Genomic DNA, 20,659 nt, shown 5'->3' on the forward strand with positions numbered 1-20,659 from the left:
TTAGGGGAGGAAAAAGAGCACACAACAAAAGGTTTCTCCTCCCCTCTAGGGCCGACCAAGGAGAATCAAAGCAAATTTTTTTTGCCTTCCGCCGCCCACCCTCCCTCTTCTCTTCTCTTCTTTTGTGGCCGGCAATCCAAGCCCTCCCTTCCTTTAGGGCCGACGGAATCCAAGCCTTCCCTTCCTTTAGGGCCGGCGGCCAACAACAAGAAGGAGGAGAAGAGAAAGATAGAAGGAAGAAGAGCTTGCTTCATTGCTTGCATTCTTGCCATCGGAGAGAAGAGACTTGGTGGAATCATCTCGAAGGATCGTTGTCCACACAACGTTCGAGAAGAGGAGAGGATATACAGCAGAAGATCGAGAGGTCTTCAACTCCTTCTAGACATCCCGTTAAGAAGAGGTATAATTTAATGTTTCTGCTATAATTAAATTATTCCTTTTATCTCGGATCCTGTAAACCAAACACAAGAGCCCAATGATCTAAATGCGTTGATCAAACCTTGGTTTGATTAACTATGAGGGCAACTTGAAATCGTTTTTGAAAAATTTTTGTTCTGCAAGAATTCACCGGAACGGTTTTTCAAGACTTTCCCATCAGAGGGCCGCCTTACTATAATATAAGTTCCCAATATATGGCCCTAAAGAAATATAAATTCCGCCATACTATAATAAATTCCCGATATATTAGGGCCGACCGCCAAATATATGGTGGGGCCGCCATACTATAATAAATTCCCAATATATGGTAGGGCCGACCGCCAAATATATAGTAAGGGCCGCCATACTATAAATAAATTCTCCTTCCATTCACGACTGCGAGTGATAATGGTATTTACGCGCTCGACTGATAAGGAGAGGAACGAGGGATCCGACGTCTCGAGCGGATACGCGAGAGGGTATCGACAGATAGCTCGACTGATAAGGAGAGGCCCGAGGACGGGGTGATAATGACGCGCTCTCCGCCCCAGGTTCCAGACCCAGGAGTGCACTTTCCCGTATGAGCATTCGGTACATGTATAAGTCCGTGGAAGAGTGAAAGGGTCACCACTACTGAGGATCTCCCCCCTAATCTTAGATGGGTCGTCTGAGGGTTCGCCGCGGTTCATTGCTGTGCTTACACACTAGGCTACCCTTCTCCGAAAGCTCCTAGGGACCACCTATCACTAGTCTTCGGCCGGAGGGGTTTATTGCACAAAAAGGCCGGGACGCTGGCGTACGCTACGGGAAGCCCAACGAATGTCAGATGCAAAGCCCCGCACCTCATTAAGATCATATTGGCATACTCTCCCAAAAAATAAAGAGCAGACCCCATTGAAGACGGGAGTGAGGTACAACAAGGCCATTTCCGTCCACCTTCTCACGGAGCCGTACGTGGACGTTACCGCTCATACAGCTCCCAGCCAGCAAGCTCTTTGCTTTCCTCTACAAGGAATGGAAGTGTGGATGAATCGACATCAATGAAAATAGAGGCGCGTAGCGGTTTTTCTTATCATATCAGCAAGAAGATGCATGATTAGAGCATCCCTTTCACAAAAACCTACGGATCCCCCCCTTACCCCTCCAGCCACTTCAGCACCTTGTGATCTTTGAGAAGTACGAGCCCTCTCCAAGAATGTTTTAGTAGATTCCTCAAATTCCATGGTGGATCAGGACGAGAATGAATCCGGGAATCCAGGACATATTCATCCTTACGCTTCTGCTCTCCTCAGTGGAGGGGTTTTTATAGAGAAAGAGGTGAGTCGAGACCTCAGCTTTCTTCAATAAGGAAGTCTTCTAATCTCTCGCTTACTATGGAGACATTGTTTTTCTCGTTCGTGACTCCCGCTTCGCTTGACCGATTCCTCGGAGTCGGAGGAAGATCGACCCTGAACAAGAAGGTACGAGCGATAGCGACGTGAATCAAAATAAGGGCTGAGTGGGCAGCAAAAAACTTTCATTTTCAGCCCCGGAAGACCCCTCCTAAGATAAGCCTCAAAAGACAGACAACGGACTGGACACAAACAAAAGAAAGAAGAAGGCGTCATTATCACAACACAATAACAATGAATCGCTCCTCTAGCAACAGGTCGTGAATGGCGTTTTATATTATAGTAAGTGCGGCCCTGTATATATATTTGAACTTATATTATAGTATGGCTTAGTCGTAAATAGCCCCTTTGGCTATTTATCTGCTCTGCGTAGCAGAGGAACTTATATTATATACAGGCGGATTAGTCTACGCCAAAGGGGCTATTTATCTCCTTTAGATTGATTTTAGGGAAATTCGGATTAGTCGTAAATAGCCCCAAAGGCTATTTCTTCTACTCAGCATAGCTGAGGTCTTTATATTATAGTAAGAGGGATTAGAACTTAATTATAGTAAGTAGGGCCTTTGGGGCTATTTATCTCCTTTCGTAAATAGCCCCAAAGGCTATTTATCTGCCCAATATATATACAGGGGGTAGCAGAGGAACTTATATTATATACAGGCGGATTAGAACTTATATTATGAATGCAGGGCCTTTGGGGCTATTTATCTCCTTTACTAGATTTTTGGGTATTGGGAACTTATATTATATACAGAACTTAACTATATGTTGACTTTCTTTTAGGGATATAGTTAAATTGCGGTCGGCCCTTACTATATATTTGGCGTAAATTGCGTAGCAGAGGAGATAAATAGCCCCAAAGGCTATTGTAGACTAATCCAATCGCCAAATATATAGTAAGGGGCGTAGCAGAGGAGATAAATAGCCCCAAAGGCTATTGTAGACTAATCCGAATCTCCTCAATTGTATATATTAGGGCCCTTACTATATATTGGGGAGATAAATAGCCCCAAAGGCTATTGTAGACTAATCCGCCTGTATATAATATAAGTTCCCCAAAAATCTAGTAAATTACCCTTACTATATATTGGGGAGATAAATAGCCCCAAAGGCTATTGTAGACTAATCCGCCTGTATATAATATAAGTTCCCCAATATATAGTAAGGGCCCTAATATAGTAAATTGAGATGGACAATATCAAGCGCGCACGATCGGGTCTCTTGTGTATAAACCATACTTATTCCAATTTACTAAGATCTTATATAGAGCAGATGCATCTTCGTGGTCTGAGATAGGAGATTGATATCATGAAAGGATCGATAAAGCACCGCCCGAGAAGAGCTTCACATGTGTGGTACCAAAAGCACCCTGAAGTAGGAAAACGGTAGCCATAAGATCTCTGAGTTCAATTGAATAGAAAAGATCAGTAGAAGCAAGATGCTTAACACGTGCACCCAGGATTCAATAATTAATGCAATGGAGATGACTAGGTTATGGATTTACTACTGGATCGAGAACGCAAAGGCCCAAGACGCCAGGATAGGTCAGTAAAGGGCCTGCTTTGCCGGCCTCAGATCTTTAATTAAACCTCAGGCTCAAGTAAAGTAAGGTCACTGATCAATCCAATATGCGTGACGGATGCTCACACTTCAATAAAAAGGAATGGTAATAGGGAGGATTCCCAGTTGTCTGGTAGTAAGATTATTAGTCAGGGAGGAAAAGCGAATAACCTAAAGCACTTCCCTCGATAGATCATTCCTATTATGAGTCTTGGAGGAGTCACTTAAGAGCATTCGTAATAACTTCTGAACCGCTTCATTGTGGGGTTGGCCCACTATTATCGTTTTTTAACTTGAAGTTTCGTACTTTAGACTCTTCCTCCACTGCTTCTCATCTTAAATTGCATTGCCACTAAATTGTTGGCACGCATAAAGAGGTCTTTCCAGCATGTGCAAAATCTATTCTCCAGCTTTGCTTAGTATAAGAGGAACTAGCTTAGTATAAGAGGTGCTAGAACCTTCTTAGTTCTTTGTTGCGGTTTGAATGGCAATGTTCTACTATCGATCAGACTCTTTAATGGCAATAGTAATTCAAAACTGGGTTCAACTTCTGGTAGAGTGCGACTAATGAGTTCTGTTCTAGTTAGTTCTAGCGCGTCTAACTGCTCCTCTCCTTAATCAGTCGTCTGTACCCTCTCCTTAAATGAGATTTGAGCACTGAGAATACTTTAAAACATCCTATGAGTAGCTCCCCTCAGGCAGAGAGGTGGGGAGAAAGAGAAGGAGATAGAAATGTCCAATAAATGGAAGAAATGGATAAGTGAAGGCCCACTCACAGAACTTGGATCGGGGAGGTAGAGGCTAGGCTACCCCGTCGCTTTGTAGATTCCTCCCTTATCTAGGGAGGGCTCGGTAGGGGAAGAGGAAGGGCTAAGTGGAGCTATGCAAATTACCATATTGATGAAGGCGGGCTTCGTCGAGCTATTGAGTCAAATGAATCTCAGCTCGGCTCAACCAATAAGGTGCTATGAGGAAGGTAAGAGACAGGTAACGTGGAATTTATATTGATTTTAGGTAAATTCGGATTAGTCGTAAATAGCCCCAAAGGCTATTTCTCTGCCTCAAGGAGATAAATAGCCCCAAGAAGATAAATAGCCCCAAGGAGATAAATAGCCCCAAAGGCGTAGACTAACTGTATATAATATAAGATAAGTACCTCGGCTACGCAGAGGCATATAAATAGCCTTTGGGGCTATTTACGACTAATCCGAATTTACCATAATATTAAGTTAAGTTCTAACTGTATATAATATAAGAGTTGTACCTCTGCTATGCCTCTTTGAGTCGAAAATAGACCCAAAGGCTATTTATATGCCCCAAAAATATAGTAAGTTGTGGCAGAGGTACTTATCTTATATTTAGTAGGATTAGTCTACTTAGTCGTAAATAGCCCCAAAGGCTATTTCTTCTACTCAGCATAGCTGAGGTCTTTATATTATATACAGGCAGATTAGAACTTAACTTAATGTTATGGGGGGCCTTTGGTGCTATTTACTTCTTGGGGCTATTTATCTCCTTAGCCAAAGGGGCTATTTACGACTAAGTAGAATAAACCATCTTACTAAAATAGAAAGACCTCTGCTATGCCTCTTTGTGAGTCGAAAATAGACCCAAAGGCTAAGGAGATAAATAGCCCCAAAGGCGTAGAATAAACCATCTTACTAAAAAGGAAATACCTCTGCTATGCAGAGAAGATAAATAGCCTTTGGGTCTATTTTCGACTCTAAGGAGGCGTGGCAGAGGTACAACTCTTATATTATATACAGTTAGTCTACTTAGTCGTAAATAGCCCCTTTGGCTATTTATATGCCTCTGCGTAGCCGAGGTACTTATCTTATATTATATACAGTTAGTCTACGCCAAAGGGGCTATTTATCTTCTTGGGGCTATTTATCTCCTTAGCCAAAGGGTCTATTTTCGACTCAAAGAGGCGTAGCAGAGGTACAACTCTTATATTATATACAGTTAGTCTACGCCAAAGGGGCTATTTATCTCCTTTCGTAAATAGCCCCAAAGGCTATTTCTCTGCCCAATATTATAGTAAGGGGTAGCAGAGGTACTTATATTATATACAGGCGGATTAGAACTTAATTATAGTAAGTAGGGCCAAAGGGGCTATTTATCTCCTTTACTAGATTTTTGGGGCAGGTAAGCGACTAAAGAGAGCATTCCCAGTACGAGCAAGGAAAGAAAATAAGTCCTTCCGAAGTGCCGATGTAGGGCTTCATTTGAGCACTAAAGAAAAGACAGAAAATACACTCAACAATCTCTTTGAGCACCGAAAAGCTTCTAATTTCCAATTCAATTGATAGAAAGAAAGGGCCATACAGTTAAGTAGATCTTTCGTAGTTTTGAATAGTTTCGGATTAGTCGTAAATAGCCCCAAAGGCTATTTATCTGCTCTGCGTAGCAGAGGTACTTATATTATATACAGGCGGATTAGTCTACGCCTTTGGGGCTATTTATCTCCCTTACTATAATTTCTTTATATTTATTTTAGGGCCGCCTGTATATAATATAAGTTCAAATATATATACAGGGCCGATGGCCATTTAGACTCCTGGAATTCACGCAACTATACTGGTAATAATCTGCTGCGTAGGAGCGACGTTGAGGGCTCTACTTCGGCATTAGAAAGGGATGATTTAAGAGTCCCATACTTTTCTTATGCAGTAGTTGGAGTTGCTGTTGTTGCTTCTGCTACTCAGTATCCGGAGTGTGAGGGTCTTGAAGTCGTTCCTGTTGTTTTATCGTCTCTTCTCACTACAACCCTTCATATTCACTCTACTGGGGAAAAGCAAAGAGTATGTTGTCCCGATAAAGCTCTTTTATATTAGTTTCCAGTCCCGTACTTCAAATTACTATTTCACGTCGGTGCCCTCGCTCCTCTCCCTAAATATAAGTAAAGCGAGCCTATCCTTATTTATATTATAGTTTGCCCTCTCCTTCTTGTCAAAGTTCCTCCACTGGGGACCAGCTTAACACAATTCAAGTATATAGTTAAGTACGAGAAAGTAGTTGCAAATCCAGTCCTATCCAAAGAGTCCACTCCTCTGTCTGAGGGTTAGAGTTCATTCCAAGAGTTCATGGTGCCATTCACTATTAAGTTAAGTAGCGGTCGGGCCGTATTATTTCCACCGTACAAGAGTTCTTTAGTTGATTAGGCACCGACTCAAGAGGAATGAAGAGGAATCGGGTCTGAATTCCGGGATCTAACCGGCTCCGTACCAAGTCTTTGAGCACCCCTCAACTTATTCAACTTATGGAACTCATAATCTCTTTCCACTCGCAGGAGTAGCTCAGAATACAGTTATGACAGTCACCAGGAAATGAATCCTTATAAAGAAGGACAAGGGACGTTAAGTGCTCGCCATACATATAAGTTCTAAGGAGAGGGACGAGTGCACTTAATCTTAATTAGTGCTCTGCCGTGAGGAAAGATTGAAGCAGCCTAGTCAGGCGTAGCGTACGACTCTTAAGCAGCAAATCCGAACGGAGCAACTCTAACTCATACTTTACAAAAGTGGGGCTTTGAATCTCCTTTTGTGCCATTATCGGGACTTCGTGCCGGTATGAAAGAGTGGGAAAAATAGACACTTAATAGCTTCGCTGCCGCAGCAGATTATTACCAGTATAATTGCGTGAATATTAAAAACGACTACTGATCTACTTAACTGTTTTGGCCCTTGTTTTTAGCAAGGTACGACTGATAATGAGCTGACAGCGAAAGCAAGGGAAGCGGACCTAACAGAGAAAGCAGAGCTGACAGCGAAAGCAAGGGCCGAAATAGTGTAAGGGTAGAGTGCCTGCAAAAGTAGTAGTTCCCGAACTTAATATAGTCTAGTCTACAATTGCCCCAAAGGAAATACCATTCACGACAATTGTATATATTTTAGGAACTACTACTTTTGCGGGCACGCAACTATACTGGTAATAATCGGATCGCAATACCGTAATTTAATATCAGGGAGAGGGCAAAAAATGACTGATTTATCACACTGATGAAATCAAGTATCTTCATATTCAAGTTCAGTTTGGGTTGTCTCTTTTTGTCCGTGGCTGTTATACCACAGTGACTTTGAGCTCTCCAGCAAATGGGGGCTGGGTGTAAACACCCTCTCCTCATGTCTTCATGGGTAAACCAGGGTGTATACACCCTCTCTTCATTCGATTCGAATAAATAACAACACACACAATCATCATTAAAAAACAAACAACACGGTCTCGGAACCACCTTCAACGGTCCGCCATTAGAGGAGCTCGATCCCACCCTCTATGGTTTTTTAAGGGAGGGATCGCCCGGGGAGCTCTTCCACCTGATACGGGCAGCTCTTAGAGGCTTTCTCCCTCAAAGGTGGTTTCTTATATTCTTTATTCGTGCCTTTACAAATCTTCGTTCCAGGACACTGAAACTTACAAATCGTTCCTTTAAACTTGCACTGAAACTTACAAATTGGATTTATGGCTTACTTTGGATTACTCTCTTTCACCGGAGAAACTGCTGCTGCTGCCGGGAAGAGAAAGAAGGGAGCGTTCGGGATTTGATATGATTCCACGTTGGCTTTGAAGCAGCTGCATGGTACTGGCATTTTGTAGACGTGGTTCGGTTATTCCCATTTTTCTCTATCTATTGGTGGGGAGGTATATGAAGGAACGAATCAGTGGATTGAGGAATGAAAGCGACTTATTATTATATTAGGGACAAAGAGAACCGGGCTTTTCCAAAGAATTACTGCAGCTTTCCCACTCCCTTTGATTATCATATACAAATAAGTCTCTTCCACTTTCCTACCAAATCTCTCTCTATTCTGGCACATAAATGAAGGGATCGAAGAAATTATGGCGGATCATGTTCACCAAGAAATGACTCGAAATTGGATCTTGGTCTATTTGAGATTGTTCCTTTTAATCGTAATCAAAGATGTTTTCTTGTCTCTCGTTTCTTTTCTGAACAAATCGAAGAACCTAATGGATCGAACTCAGACAAGTGGTAAGCCTAAGAATCCGGAACCACAAGAATCCTTAGGTGACCCCGAGCCCTAATCGAGGAATGGCAATATTGGCCTTGCCTTCTCTCTTCTCTCTGAAGGCTGCTCCTATTCATATTCCAATCCGTTATATTGCTTATATCTTCCTCTCTCTTTGGTTCTCGAGGTTCTCAAGTTTCAATCCAGATGTAAAGGATTTCACCCTCGCGATAATAGCTATATGGGTAAATTGCTTGACGATCTATCCAAAAGGAGAGCCATGTCCATGCTCCTCTCGATAATAGAGCCAACCTTACTCTATGTGCTTTCCTGGGTGGGCTACCATCCTTTTCCATTCCACTACTTTACATCTTAGCTCGTCTCTGTCTTCGTCTTTGTGTCTGCCGATTCAATTGATGCTGCGAGACTGAGAAGGATGGCTCGACGTGGATCCCTATTCTTATTTTCTTCCTAGTTCTACATTCTTCAATAGAATAAAAAGTAGCTGCCAATCGCTTAGTTCCGAGTTCATATTTTGATTCATTCTAGCTCTAAGGGATGAAATAAGATAGAATAATAAAAGGGTTTAGTACACGTTTATGCCTTTTCTATAGAAGGAGTCAACTGAGTTCTGAACGAATTAGCTCCTTGGTTTGGTAATGGCTCAATCTATAGATAGAAAGCCCTATGATGGGAAACTACCACGTTAGGTTTGGAGAGAGAAGTTTCTCCAGCAGGGATCTCAATCTACTCACAGCAACTTTAGCTGGGAAAAATCCCTACCTATGAAGATCTGATCTAGCCTTTATTCAATAGAAAGAGGGGAAATTCTTCTTATAGTCGTCCTCACAGGGCCTGCTGTATATAATTTGCCAATGCAGACCATCGACCTCCTGCGCCGGCAAAGACAGACTTTGGTGTTGACTGGCCAGCCTTCCACTCAGCGGATGGACCCGAAATCGCACCCGTTGAAAGCCCTGAGGCATGCATGGAAGAAGACCAATGGGACACTTCGGGCAGGAAAGATCTCTTTTTCACAATAAAGAAGATCTATTTGCCTCAATTCAAGGTCTAGGATGCTTTAAGGCGGCCGAGGTTGAGTGCCTTCTTTGGATCGCTTGTTCCTTCTCTTCTGAGGCTAAGCAGCTCAAGAGAGGGTCCAACCCCTGGTACAAGGGTGGTTAGAATAGGTTAACGTGCGCTATATAATAGGAATTGGCCCTATCTAGTTCAATCTTAGCATTCGACTCCGCGCTTTGCCGGGAGGCTTCAACGATGAACCAGGCAACGTGGGTTCTTAGGCTAGGTCTTCATGCAATTCTTCAATAGAACTGTGGGCAATTCAAATCCATTCTTCAGCTACTCCATCCAGATTAGGGGTCAGAGAGGGAGGTGTACGCTATCGATCTCTTCTATCTCTTCTTCCTCCCAAGAGAGAGGACCACTTCTCCGCTTTCCCTTCACTATCGAGCACTAGCCACCCTAGCAAGCAGAGCTAAACTTAAGCTAGCAAGGTAGCAATTCCTATTAAAGAGAGGTAGTCAGGTCCGGGGCAAGCAAGAGCAGCAGAGCTAGACCTAACCTTCCAAGTCGAGGTCGAGCTCCTTCAAGACTTCTTTCTCTAACCTGCTAATCTCCCCCGGCCAGGGACTTTCCAAGACAGCAGGAAGAGCAGCCTTAATAGAATAGATAGGGCGACCACTATCGGCGTCGTATTCAATCTCTCCCTGTACTAACTCATTGTATGAAACCCTAGGATCTACACAATCCATTAGTACTGAGCCTTGAGCTCTTCTTCTCCAGGAACTCTGACTGGGTCTTCTTTTTGGTTACACTATCATAAAGTACACGATAGGTCTCCCCTCCCTCTGCACTAGGCCTAGGGAGGAAGTTTCGTGAAAGCCGTCAAGCAGCTCCTTCCCGACTAAAGGAAAAGAAGTCAAGGAATAGTCTTGAATGAGTCTCCCAAAGACTTTCTCGCGAGCCTGCACATATAATATAGAAAGGGCTGCTTCCTTTTTAATTTAGGCGATATCGAACCCTGTTAAGGAGCTTTTTTCGGTTGAAATCTCAGGTTTGAAGAGCACTCAACGGATAATGCCCAAGGATGGCCCAGAGCCAGGAATGAATAGCAATCTATTGAGTACATTTCCCGGTTTACTTTTGGGCATGCTTCGTTTGCTTTGCTTTTCTGATCTCATTGTGGACGTGTAGAGATAGGCACCTTATCTATGCAATAAGGATCTCACTCTTCGATTCTTGAAAGGTCAATCTACGCCATGGAAGTTTCATTGCTGAATGACTTGTCCGCTACCAACTTCTTCCTCTATGGGTAGGGCATCTCTACATGTGAACCCTTGTATACAAATATTTCACATACCGGATTCCCGAGGAAGAAAGAGAGCTTCTCTCCTCCTTGCTTTCATGCATAGCAGACTAAGAAGCTGAAAAGTGATCTCGCTGTACCCGATCCCCAAGTACTGACATTGATTGAGAGAAGAGTGGAAGGGGAGACTAGCCTTATAGGGGACTTCCCCGGAGACTTCTCAACTCATAGAAGGAGCAAGGTTTGTTCTTTTCCTACTGAGACTGAGACCGGGTAAAGCAATACCACATTCTCCCCGGCAGACACCGATGTAGGGCTTCGTTCTTCTCTTTTTCCTCTTAATTTATATATATTTAGGCCGCTCTTCCCTAAGTGAGCGAATTGCATGTAGAGATCCGTAAGGGCTTATAGTTTAATTGGTTGAAACGTACCGCTCATAACGGTAATATTGTAGGTTCGAGCCCTACTAAGCCTACCACCCCCCTCTCTTCACCTGATACAAGGCAGTCGAACCGCTGCCCTTTCGATCTAGTCGAGAAGTTGAGCTGAATTGGCATCCGCTTGAGATGGGTTCTTTTAAGATTCATGTTGATGCGGTTCTCTAACCAGGTTATCACAAAGAAAACGAGTGGTGGGTATAGATCTGACTGGGCTACTCATAACTGGAATAGGGTCTATTTACGCCCTTTTTTCGGTGGACATGGCGGAGGCTCATGCACTTACACTTAGGAAAGGTTCTGACCTGGCTTTTTCTCTACAGCTATCTTCTCTTTGTATGTATGAAAAGAATCTCAGGTCTTGAAAGCTTTTCATAGTAAAAAGTCGTCTACAGATCGCAGTCTGAGGCCTATTGTTAGCGATGTGCAGCAACTCCTGATGTCCTACCACAGCTGGTCGGTATAAAGGGTGAACAGATTAGCCAATGCTTCGGCCGATTGGGTGGGAAAGCATCTTCCTGACTGACTGTGTCGACCTTACTGGGTGCAGAGTCCTCCACCAGATATTCTTGCTATTTTAAGAGAAGATCATCATTGGTCTGACTTAGGCCTTGATGTCTTTTGATTTCAGCTTTCAATGCCCGGAATAGGAAATGAGATGATTCGATAGTGGGAACTCATAAGCGCTCATCCATTCTATGCCGGTAATCGAGGAGGCTATGCTTAAAAGATTGCATTCGACGCCGGTGATCAATCAGGCAGGATAGAATTTTCCCTTTCCGACCGTGAGTAGACCTTCTTCCGCCTACCCTTGACTGGGGTTGGCTAGGGCCTTTTATTCATAATCATAGTATGTGGCTATCGCTCCTACTTCTGCTTGTCATTTTAGTACTTGTAATGTCTTTGGCTTCACGCTCCGCAACCTATCGGTCAAGTGTCTACGCTACTCACCTTTGAAATTGAGTGGCATTTGGGCCCATAGATAGAGTCATCCCATCCAATGCCTTTTCCTTAGCTTCTGCTTTCTGGCTTTCTGCAAGAGAGGTGCCAGGTTCATCAGGGTCGAAATCAAACCTGATAGAAGATTCATCAACGCTGGGCCCCAACCTAGTAAAGGGGCTTGAAGATTGAGGGCTTTCCTAAGTAGAAGGCATGGAACTAGCGCTTCGCACTTGACCTTTCCACTAAGCTCTTGGAACCTTTCTATCCCGAGCCGCTCACTTGGTTTGAGTTGTATTCCGATCCTAGAAACAAAGCCAAGAAAGGCTAGTCCTAGTCATCCTTCTTGATAGATTTCTTCATCAAAGCAAAGAGAGGTTTCAGTGAAGCCCCTAAACTGCCTACAGGCCGGCATCTTCCTCCGATAGGAGAATGAGTCTAAAGGATGACTCTTCCCGAGTCATCGCCGGGCTTAACAAACATTCTTGTCCCGAATTGCTTTTAAGCCAAGAGTCTTTTAGAATAGGAAGAGAGGGGGTTTCTTTGTCTTATACCGTTCGTGCCCTACGAGGGATTGACTTAATAAGGGTAATAGCCTGTTTGAATAGAATCGTAAACTAAAGCGCTCTATCGTTACACCCGCGTTTGCCCGCTAGACCTGATCTGTTTACTTACTTACTCTTACTTAGCAAAGGCTACCTTTAAGAGGAAACTTCCGATCTACTTCTGCCGGGTTGGAATCGTAGCATACGTTCCAGTTACTCGTCCTGAATGATATAATTCGACGCATCTTGCAATTCATCTGCACGTGTCCCTGGCTCTCTTACTCTATCTGTGGGAAGACTTGGTGCGCTTGCCCTCTTTTATACAGTTTAATCGGCCTTTATAGCAAAGAGCGGTTTAAAGAATCTTACGAATGCGGGGAACGAATGCTAAACAAAGAATTAGATCAACCTTTCTTTAACGACCAAATATCGATGAATGATAACTGGCATCATCTGCCCCACATCAATCCGAGGAAGAAAGCTTCTCCTTATGAGGTGGTAAACTCAGTCCCATGTCCTTCACGAAAGGTTCAATCTATAACTTCGACTTATAGCGCATCTTCCGGGTTCGGTTAAATCAGCTGCAGGAAAATAGGCTTGAAGAGTAGCTGTTCCTGATTCAGTTTGTGACCCCCGATCCCTATTCTCTTTTGGCGCCTGCTACTGAGACTCCTTTTTAGACGTTAGACGGAGACTGACCTATCCCAATTCTCTTTATTCTTTTTTTCCTTTTCCCGATAGTCTTCTTAATCTTTAATAAAGGGAGGGGTACGCCCATTGATTGAGATTAAAAAAAGCGCTTCGCTTGCCTCTCTGTCCCCGTATAGCGGATTACCCTTTTTCCGTATTCCCGGTTAATAGAAAGACTGAGTGAAACTCTCTCGGTCAAGCATCTTCTTCTGGTGCAGCCTTTCCTTCTTAGCTTCGGTTGAGTAGCTGTTAACCGAGTCTCTTAACCCCTATTCCTTCGGTTCGGTTGAGCTTCTTTCTGTGATAGCATGTTTGCTAGTCTTGTCGGACTAGGAGCTCTCCTAGGCTTGACCGTGGGAAATTGACTTATTAAATTAAAGAAAGAATGACGTAGAAAAGGAGAGGATGCCAGTTGCTATTGAATGCCTTGCTTGAGGAATAGAAGAAGCTGTTACAGACCCGGTTGTGAAAGAAGGCAAGTATACTGACTTGGCTCTTTTAAGGACAACTTTCCCTTGTTAATGTACGAGCAGGAGACTAGAATAAAGATGCCCACAATCAGATGCTATAGGAACTGAACTGCCAATATGTATATCAAAATATTAAGTATGAAAGGGATCCCGCCCATATTAGCGAAATCTGACTCAATGGGAACTTCACTCAAAGCTGGGGAAGGGGATGCCCCAGAATAGTCCTTTCGGCTAGAACATCATTAACGAAAGAGCGATCTATGCTTTACGAAAACGACGGAAAGTCAACTCTTTTGATTACCTTTCACCACGGGTGCTAAAAAAAAGAAATTCTTTATTCACAATAGCAATAAAGGAAAAAGAGAGAGATGGGTTCAGGCCTGCCTCAACGGCATAAGATGAATATAAAAACCAAGCGCTAACGGGTCCTTAAGTCAGGTTTTTACTAAATAAAGAGGGCCTACGAGGCCCCTGGAACAGGTGCTAATGGAACTACTGGAGCGAGTACGTAGTACTACTGGTTGAACACGCCAAGACTGCTACTACTCCTGTTGGAGCTGCAACCACTGGAATTGGCTAAACTCTTACTCGAACTGGTGTCGTGGGGGTACTGGAGTGACTTGTGCTAAGGGAAATATACCTATTAACTGGAACTGGTACTTGAACTTGTGTCGGAAAGTATTAACTCAACCGGTACTGGAGAGACTCTTCCCGGGTTCACTCTTCCTGGAGGAAGTCTTCCTGGTGGGAGCGAACTGAGATTCTTATTCTCTTAATGAATGCGCTAAAGAAAGAAAGCCTGACTTAGGCGGAGATAGAATATATATAACAAAGGCAAGCTGCATAATCTAACTAAAGGTCCTAACGTCTTAGAACTTAATATAGCTACTTTCTCGTCTCGCTCCCTGCTTTATCAAATATAAATGTAGCAGAGGCGTCTGCTTCAAAGGAGACTCCTGGGAATGAATTTATGTGATTCTTGTCCCATCGATTGATTAATCAAAGGGGGGTCGACACAGCCTTCAATATTCCCCGAGAAAGCCAATCTCCAAGTGGAGGATTGTAGCTCTAGCCTCATTTCTAGATCCGGGCCGTGGTTCCATTTCTGGTTGACTTTCAAGCTACGACTTAGGAAGATTCTGTAGCGAAGACTCGTGATTGATCTCATTATGGCTGGGCCAAAGCCTCTCTTTCTGATGCGAAAAAGGGTGTATTAGAATCGAATAGGGTTTAGGGAATTCAATCTCATGCAGGTCAGGTTGCTTTCGTTAGCGGGGAGCTTTCCAAGCGTGTCATTGAGGGGGCATGTAGCTTCTTTGAGATCGGTTAGAGCACCTAAGAAAGGCATGCGGTGAAGAGCGCTTCCAACCACCTTCAGGGAAAGAAAGGTAGTCACGAGCTAAGCAACCAAGACTGGGGTCGCGATTCTTCTTCGAGCATTAGACACATGTTGTACTCCCCAGCCATTACTTCTCCCCCAACGGTTGTTTCAAAAACTAAGGATCAGCCTAACCCTCATTTCTATCAAAGGCCAATGGGATAAGGTTCCGATTGTAGCTTGAGCTGCGAGTGAGATAGGAATGGCTTTTCCGGAGGTCATTTATTCTAGTGATTCCAAGCCAAGGAATCGAATCCATTGAAAAATCCCCTCTATCGCTCCGACAGATAGAAGTTCTGGCTCGGGAATAAATATCTGTTGGAGTTCGAGTGGAAGTTGCCCGGTTCAAGTACGCTAAATGCGGTATCAATAATGCATGGCCAACCAACTTCGTAGCTCGATCTTAGACTTTTATAGGTAACAGATTTCTACTTACACAAGTTGGAAGATTCCATTCACGAAGGAAGTATTTGAAAAAGAGAATGCGAGACAGAATGGGTTAGTTGTCCAGTTTGGTAGCCGAATCTCCCGTCTGTTTTTAAGCCGTAATTCTTGCCTTACAAGAGCTGCACTAAACAAATGGAAAGGCTCTAGGCAGCCCGAATGCAAATGTTCATATATCATATAAAAGGAAGGGTCCGCAAGAGAAGAGAGAGCGGTGGACAAAGTGGTTTGGGCTCCCCTACTTCCCCGATTGGAGAAGAAGCAGTGCAGTGCGGTTGCGCGGTTGTGTTTGATCGAGCAACGGCACGAGCAAGCAAAGGAAATGGCTGCCCCCTCCTCACTAGGAACTCTCTATTATTGAGAGACGTTCTTTAGTGAACTTCTCCCGTTAGCTCAAACTCAATCGAAGATAAAATGCAAAGGTTTAATTTCGTCCCCTCTAAAGGGTCTACTTGGACTAGATAAACCTATGCCTCTCTAACCTAGGCCTGGGTATACTATTGATTAACGTCCTTTGCTACGCTTACTCCTGCTCTTATTGGCATATAGATATAATATCTATGTCAAAGAGCTTAAAGCATTCTTCCTAAGAGCCGGGGATTCTCCAACAGCAACAGTAATAGCCTATACTCGTGTCTATCTTTACTAGAATGTGCAGTGAAATTCCTTCTGATCTCTATATGCTTTCCTCTTCAAGAGCCTGCTGGGCAGGGTTTAAAAGTTCGTTAGTTACGGAGTCTTCTGCTCCTGGTAGTGAGGGAACTCAGCAGCTCCAATTGACTGGTAGTGCGGCTCCTTCAACAAGTCGACCTCCAGTTTCTGGTGAGAATGTTTCGGCAACTCCAGTTACGGCGTCGGATTCAGAGAAGCAGATGGGTAAACAAGTGGACGGTGCATTGACAGACCCGGAGTCTGATGATGAAGGGAAGTTAGAACTTTATAATTCCTTTGCTGTATTGAGAAGCGAGGCAGTGGATCTTGATGATGACTTCAGTCGTTTTCAGGAGGTTCCAGCTTCGATTGTCTCCCCGTTGACTACTCCTAGGAAAGATACACAGGGAGGTCATGTGAGGCGGCTGTCGGCTGGAAACGTCCATGAAGCAGTTGTGTCGTGGCAAGAATTGAAGGATTTTCAGTCTCAGTTGCCACCGAAGTTGTTGATGAAACAGTAACAAATCGTCTTTAGAAAGAACCCCATCAGTTACCATATCACCCGATTTACTGCGCACGTGAGCCGTGATTCCACGCTTTATTGTCAAACCTTCAGCTTCAGCAAAGCCACGAACACGATAATGCCCAGCGGCCTCCATAGACTGCAATACAAAATTATCCCCTGGAGAAGCAACGACGGGCGGAACCCCCTCTGCCCGAACGTCCTCATGTGGAAGAAAATCCACTTCCAAACCACTATCGCTAGATTGATCATCCATTGCCACCTTCGAAGCACCACTGGCGGAACATCCACAATCAACAAAGGGTCAACTCGATGCACATCCGAGAGGGGATCAGCCGAAGAGATTACTAACGATGAAGAATGATCAAAAAGAACCATATCCTTCGAAGAGTTAGCCAAGGATTTCTCCTGATGAGAAAGAGAAGAATCCAAAACTTGCTGAGCATCCCCATCGTTAGTAATTTCTTCGGCTCGAGAGCAACATCGAGCTCAACCAGCAATGGATGGCCTTTTCAATTGGGTCGTTGCCTTCAAAATCCAAGAATAAATCCGTTCCTTCCTTCTAAAGACTAGGCTTTTGGGGGCCTTCGGTAGCGATCTTATCAAGGAATTGGGACAAGCACCCTAGCGAACTATTGCCTTTAGCCCGCTTCTGCAGAACTCTTGGGACTCAGATTCCGTATCTAGTACAGTCAATCAGAGGCTTAGACTATGTATGGATGTAGCTCACCCAAGATAGGTAGAGGGGGCAAGAACTTGCTTGGCATGTGACTTCTACGGCAATCCCATGTCTTCAGGCAAGGTAGCCTTAGTTATCCTAGGTTGTGAACTGACTCCGATCATATTTCTATGAAATGGCTGATTTATTACTTCGTAACCTGAGTTTAGGCTGTCGTGTGTCTCGGAGCCCAGCTACAACTACTTCTTCGTAAGTAAGGTTTCTAATTCCTTCTCGGAGTCTTTCTTTGAAGGAAGTCAGGTTAAAGCGACTAGTCTTTCTTATCTGAAGGCAAGCAAGAGAACAAAGGGGTTTTGAGCAACTCGCTGCTTTCGAGATGGCTTTCCCAGCGGGTGTGTCCACTTTTCTTCCTATTCCAGAAAGTTCAGATTTTAATTTCCGGCTGAAAGGGAATTTTTTGAATTGTATTTCACTTTACGACGTCCACTCACTCTTAGGCTTCGCTGGAGTGTCTTCCGCTCCTCTCTAGGCATACCCAGGATTCATCGCAAAGGGGGGTTGAAGGCCACCCTTCGGTCGCCTCAAGAATGAACTAGCGAAATGGATAAGGAGAAGCTTTGGTAGTCGACTGATCGGGCAAGAGTTCAGTTGTAGAAGCGAGAGTGGACTACGTGAAGCTCAACCGAAGATTGGTGGAACATGGCTAGTTCCTTGTTTGAGAGGAAGGGAGTTGCTCGAGCGACAGGGGCGTAGCGAAGGTTGAGACCGCGCAGGGATCAAGAATGTATCTATTGGTTAGGCCGTGATAGCCTCTCTTTCCCATATAGTTTAGGTTGACCTCCGGAAATAGGCCAGGCTAGGAGAATGAGTCAAACAAATACTAGGGAATGTGTCAAAGGCTAGACCCTACCTCTCTGCCGCCTACAATTCCACTTAGCAAAAAGACGAGGGTATTCATGAAGATCATTGGGCGGTATGCTTACAAGATAAAGAAAAAGACTTACAGGGCGAGGGACCTCTTGCTATTAGATAGAAACTATTCCATATTTAGGTAAGATCCTAGTTAGAATCATTTATAAGCTGGAGAGACCCTCACTAGAAATAGGATTTGCTATGTTTGGCAATATGGCAAGTAAGAGTACTGAATATGAACTTCAAATGGCTGGAGAGGAACTCACATGGGATGGAAGGAAGAAAGGATATTTACCAACACTACTGAAAGAGCACGGACTCGGGAGCTCTCGCTCGGGCTACTAATCTCCTCTTCTCCGACTCATAAGAACCACAACAGGCACTCGTAACCGTCCCTAACCTCTGTCCTTTTACCCTTTGAACAGCAAGCCGGAACTGTATTACATTTCAATAGAGAAAGCTATCAATGGTCACATTGAGACGGGAACAGGTGGGAAGTTCGCCCTCCAGTTCTATTCCTTTGGATGAGACGGCGGTGAGCAATTGATAGAGAGCAAGGGATGCTAGCGCTCTTCTACTCATATTCCTTGCTTCAGGAAGCTTTGGCATCGAGACGCATTACGATAGCTATAGCTAGGCCGGGTGGGATTCTCTCTCTATCTAATGGTTATGAATAAAGTGATGAATCAAGTGGATCCTTACCTCAGTAGCTGGGAAGGCAGGCCCTTGATGAAAGGTGTAAAAGTAAGTAGAGCCCACTTACGAGAGAGCGAGACTTGAAGGCTTAGAGCCAATGCATCACTCACGGACATAGAAATTCCTAACTCATGGGACCAAGGTCAGTTAGACCAGCATCACTTGAGGGAAGAAAGTCATTCCTTGATGTGGGGTAGGCTTCTTCGGCGAGCTCTTATACTCAAGGCAAAAGAGAAGACACATGAACTACCTCTAATTAACCTACCTATTCATCCCTTTACCCTAAAGACGGAGATTAAGATTACAGCTGGAAAGCAGAGAGGGAAGCACTTCTTTCCTTATTTCAATACATTATAAGTAGGGAATGGAGCTTGAGCCGGGAAAGAGAGATTAGGGCCTTTTTCCTTTTCTTTTGTTCGAAGCTAGCCAACCATGCCATGAACGGTCGACAAGAGTGCTGCTTCTGTCTTCTCTGTATCATGATACCGAAGCCAAGGTAATCAACGAAGGGAACAGCTTCCTCTTTCTCCCCGGTCCTACAAATTGAGCTTCCGAAAGGGGTGCTTGCTTCAACCGCCATAGAACGAAGCTTAGCCCTCGCCCATATACTCGAGTCGTGTTGGGTCCATCCCGAGATGCTCACTACGACCTAGCCCCTTTCTGTTTAACAGCGGATACACTACATCGGATATGCGACCTTCATATTCAACTGCCTGAAGTTTTTCACAAACCGGGAATCAAAGGTTCATTCAGATTAACCTCGACACACACTCTTGCATATTGACCCCTAGAGGCTTCGGCAGATTGCTTATCCACTTTAACTGCTCTGCCAATCAGATTACCACACTTCATGAGAGTACTCTCCCTGAAGTATTCAACTGGAAGGTTCGGGATCACGTTTCAATTATATGATTGATTGGTGTGACCTGATTATGAGTACACAGATTGATTTGAGGGAGTGGAATGAGGCTCAGCCGCAAAAGGACCAGCATCAACGCTTCCTTCTCTAAGGCGTTTGCGCCCCTTAGAGATGAAATCAATAGTCAATAGAAAGAAGGGGATATCTTTGGCTAGGTTTCTGTTGAATCATCTTCACTCAGTTGATACATAATCTGCTGCTAATGCAGACACAGCGGAAGAAGACGAATCAAGGCAGGAGGAGTGCAGATAGAGCGAGCTGGTTAGCAAGCAACTTTCAAAGCTAGTAGTTCTGGCACAGAAGCAGGAGAGGAAAGCCCAAATGTAGCAGAAGAATCAGCCAATGCAAAGTTGCCCACTCTTAATGAACCGGGAGTGTCAGGCACAGAGTAAGGCACAGACTCATTCCTCATCCTTGGTTCATTAGCCAACTAAGACGAGGGAAAAAGACGAAGTGCGGGTAGAACTCTTGGTTCGTGGACTATCTTGTAGCGGGAGAATCTTCCAACTCTGCCCAGACTGGCTTTCCTACCTTCATCCGTAACTGATGAAGACGAGACCTCTAACTGACCTTCCTTGCGTAACAGACCTTACTTCCTCATCCGAACCAGCTTAAACAGCTTATGCCGAAACAGAAAGACTCGCTTGCTTAGCGCGGGAGAGCTGCAAGTCAAACATCGTACTCTCCGGAGGGCCAGACCAGATATATGGGTCAT

The 20,659-nt window shown here is 44.2% G+C and overlaps 1 protein-coding gene across 1 annotated transcript; it reads left to right on the top strand.

The window, feature by feature from the left end:
- Positions 1-1,070: 1,070 nt before the first annotated feature.
- Positions 1,071-1,461, top strand: LOC141842801 (uncharacterized). Its single transcript, XM_074730799.1, is given in 4 exon segments — positions 1,071-1,190; positions 1,193-1,351; positions 1,354-1,414; positions 1,416-1,461. Coding segments are annotated over 4 exon segments (381 nt in total). The 5' UTR covers positions 1,071-1,075.
- Positions 1,462-20,659: the final 19,198 nt, after the last annotated feature.

This window comes from Curcuma longa, chromosome 12 (genome assembly GCF_044706935.1).
Source record: "Curcuma longa cultivar G26 ecotype Majalengka, Jawa Barat chromosome 12, ITB_CL_G26_1.1, whole genome shotgun sequence".
Taxonomy (NCBI): domain Eukaryota; kingdom Viridiplantae; phylum Streptophyta; class Magnoliopsida; order Zingiberales; family Zingiberaceae; genus Curcuma; species Curcuma longa.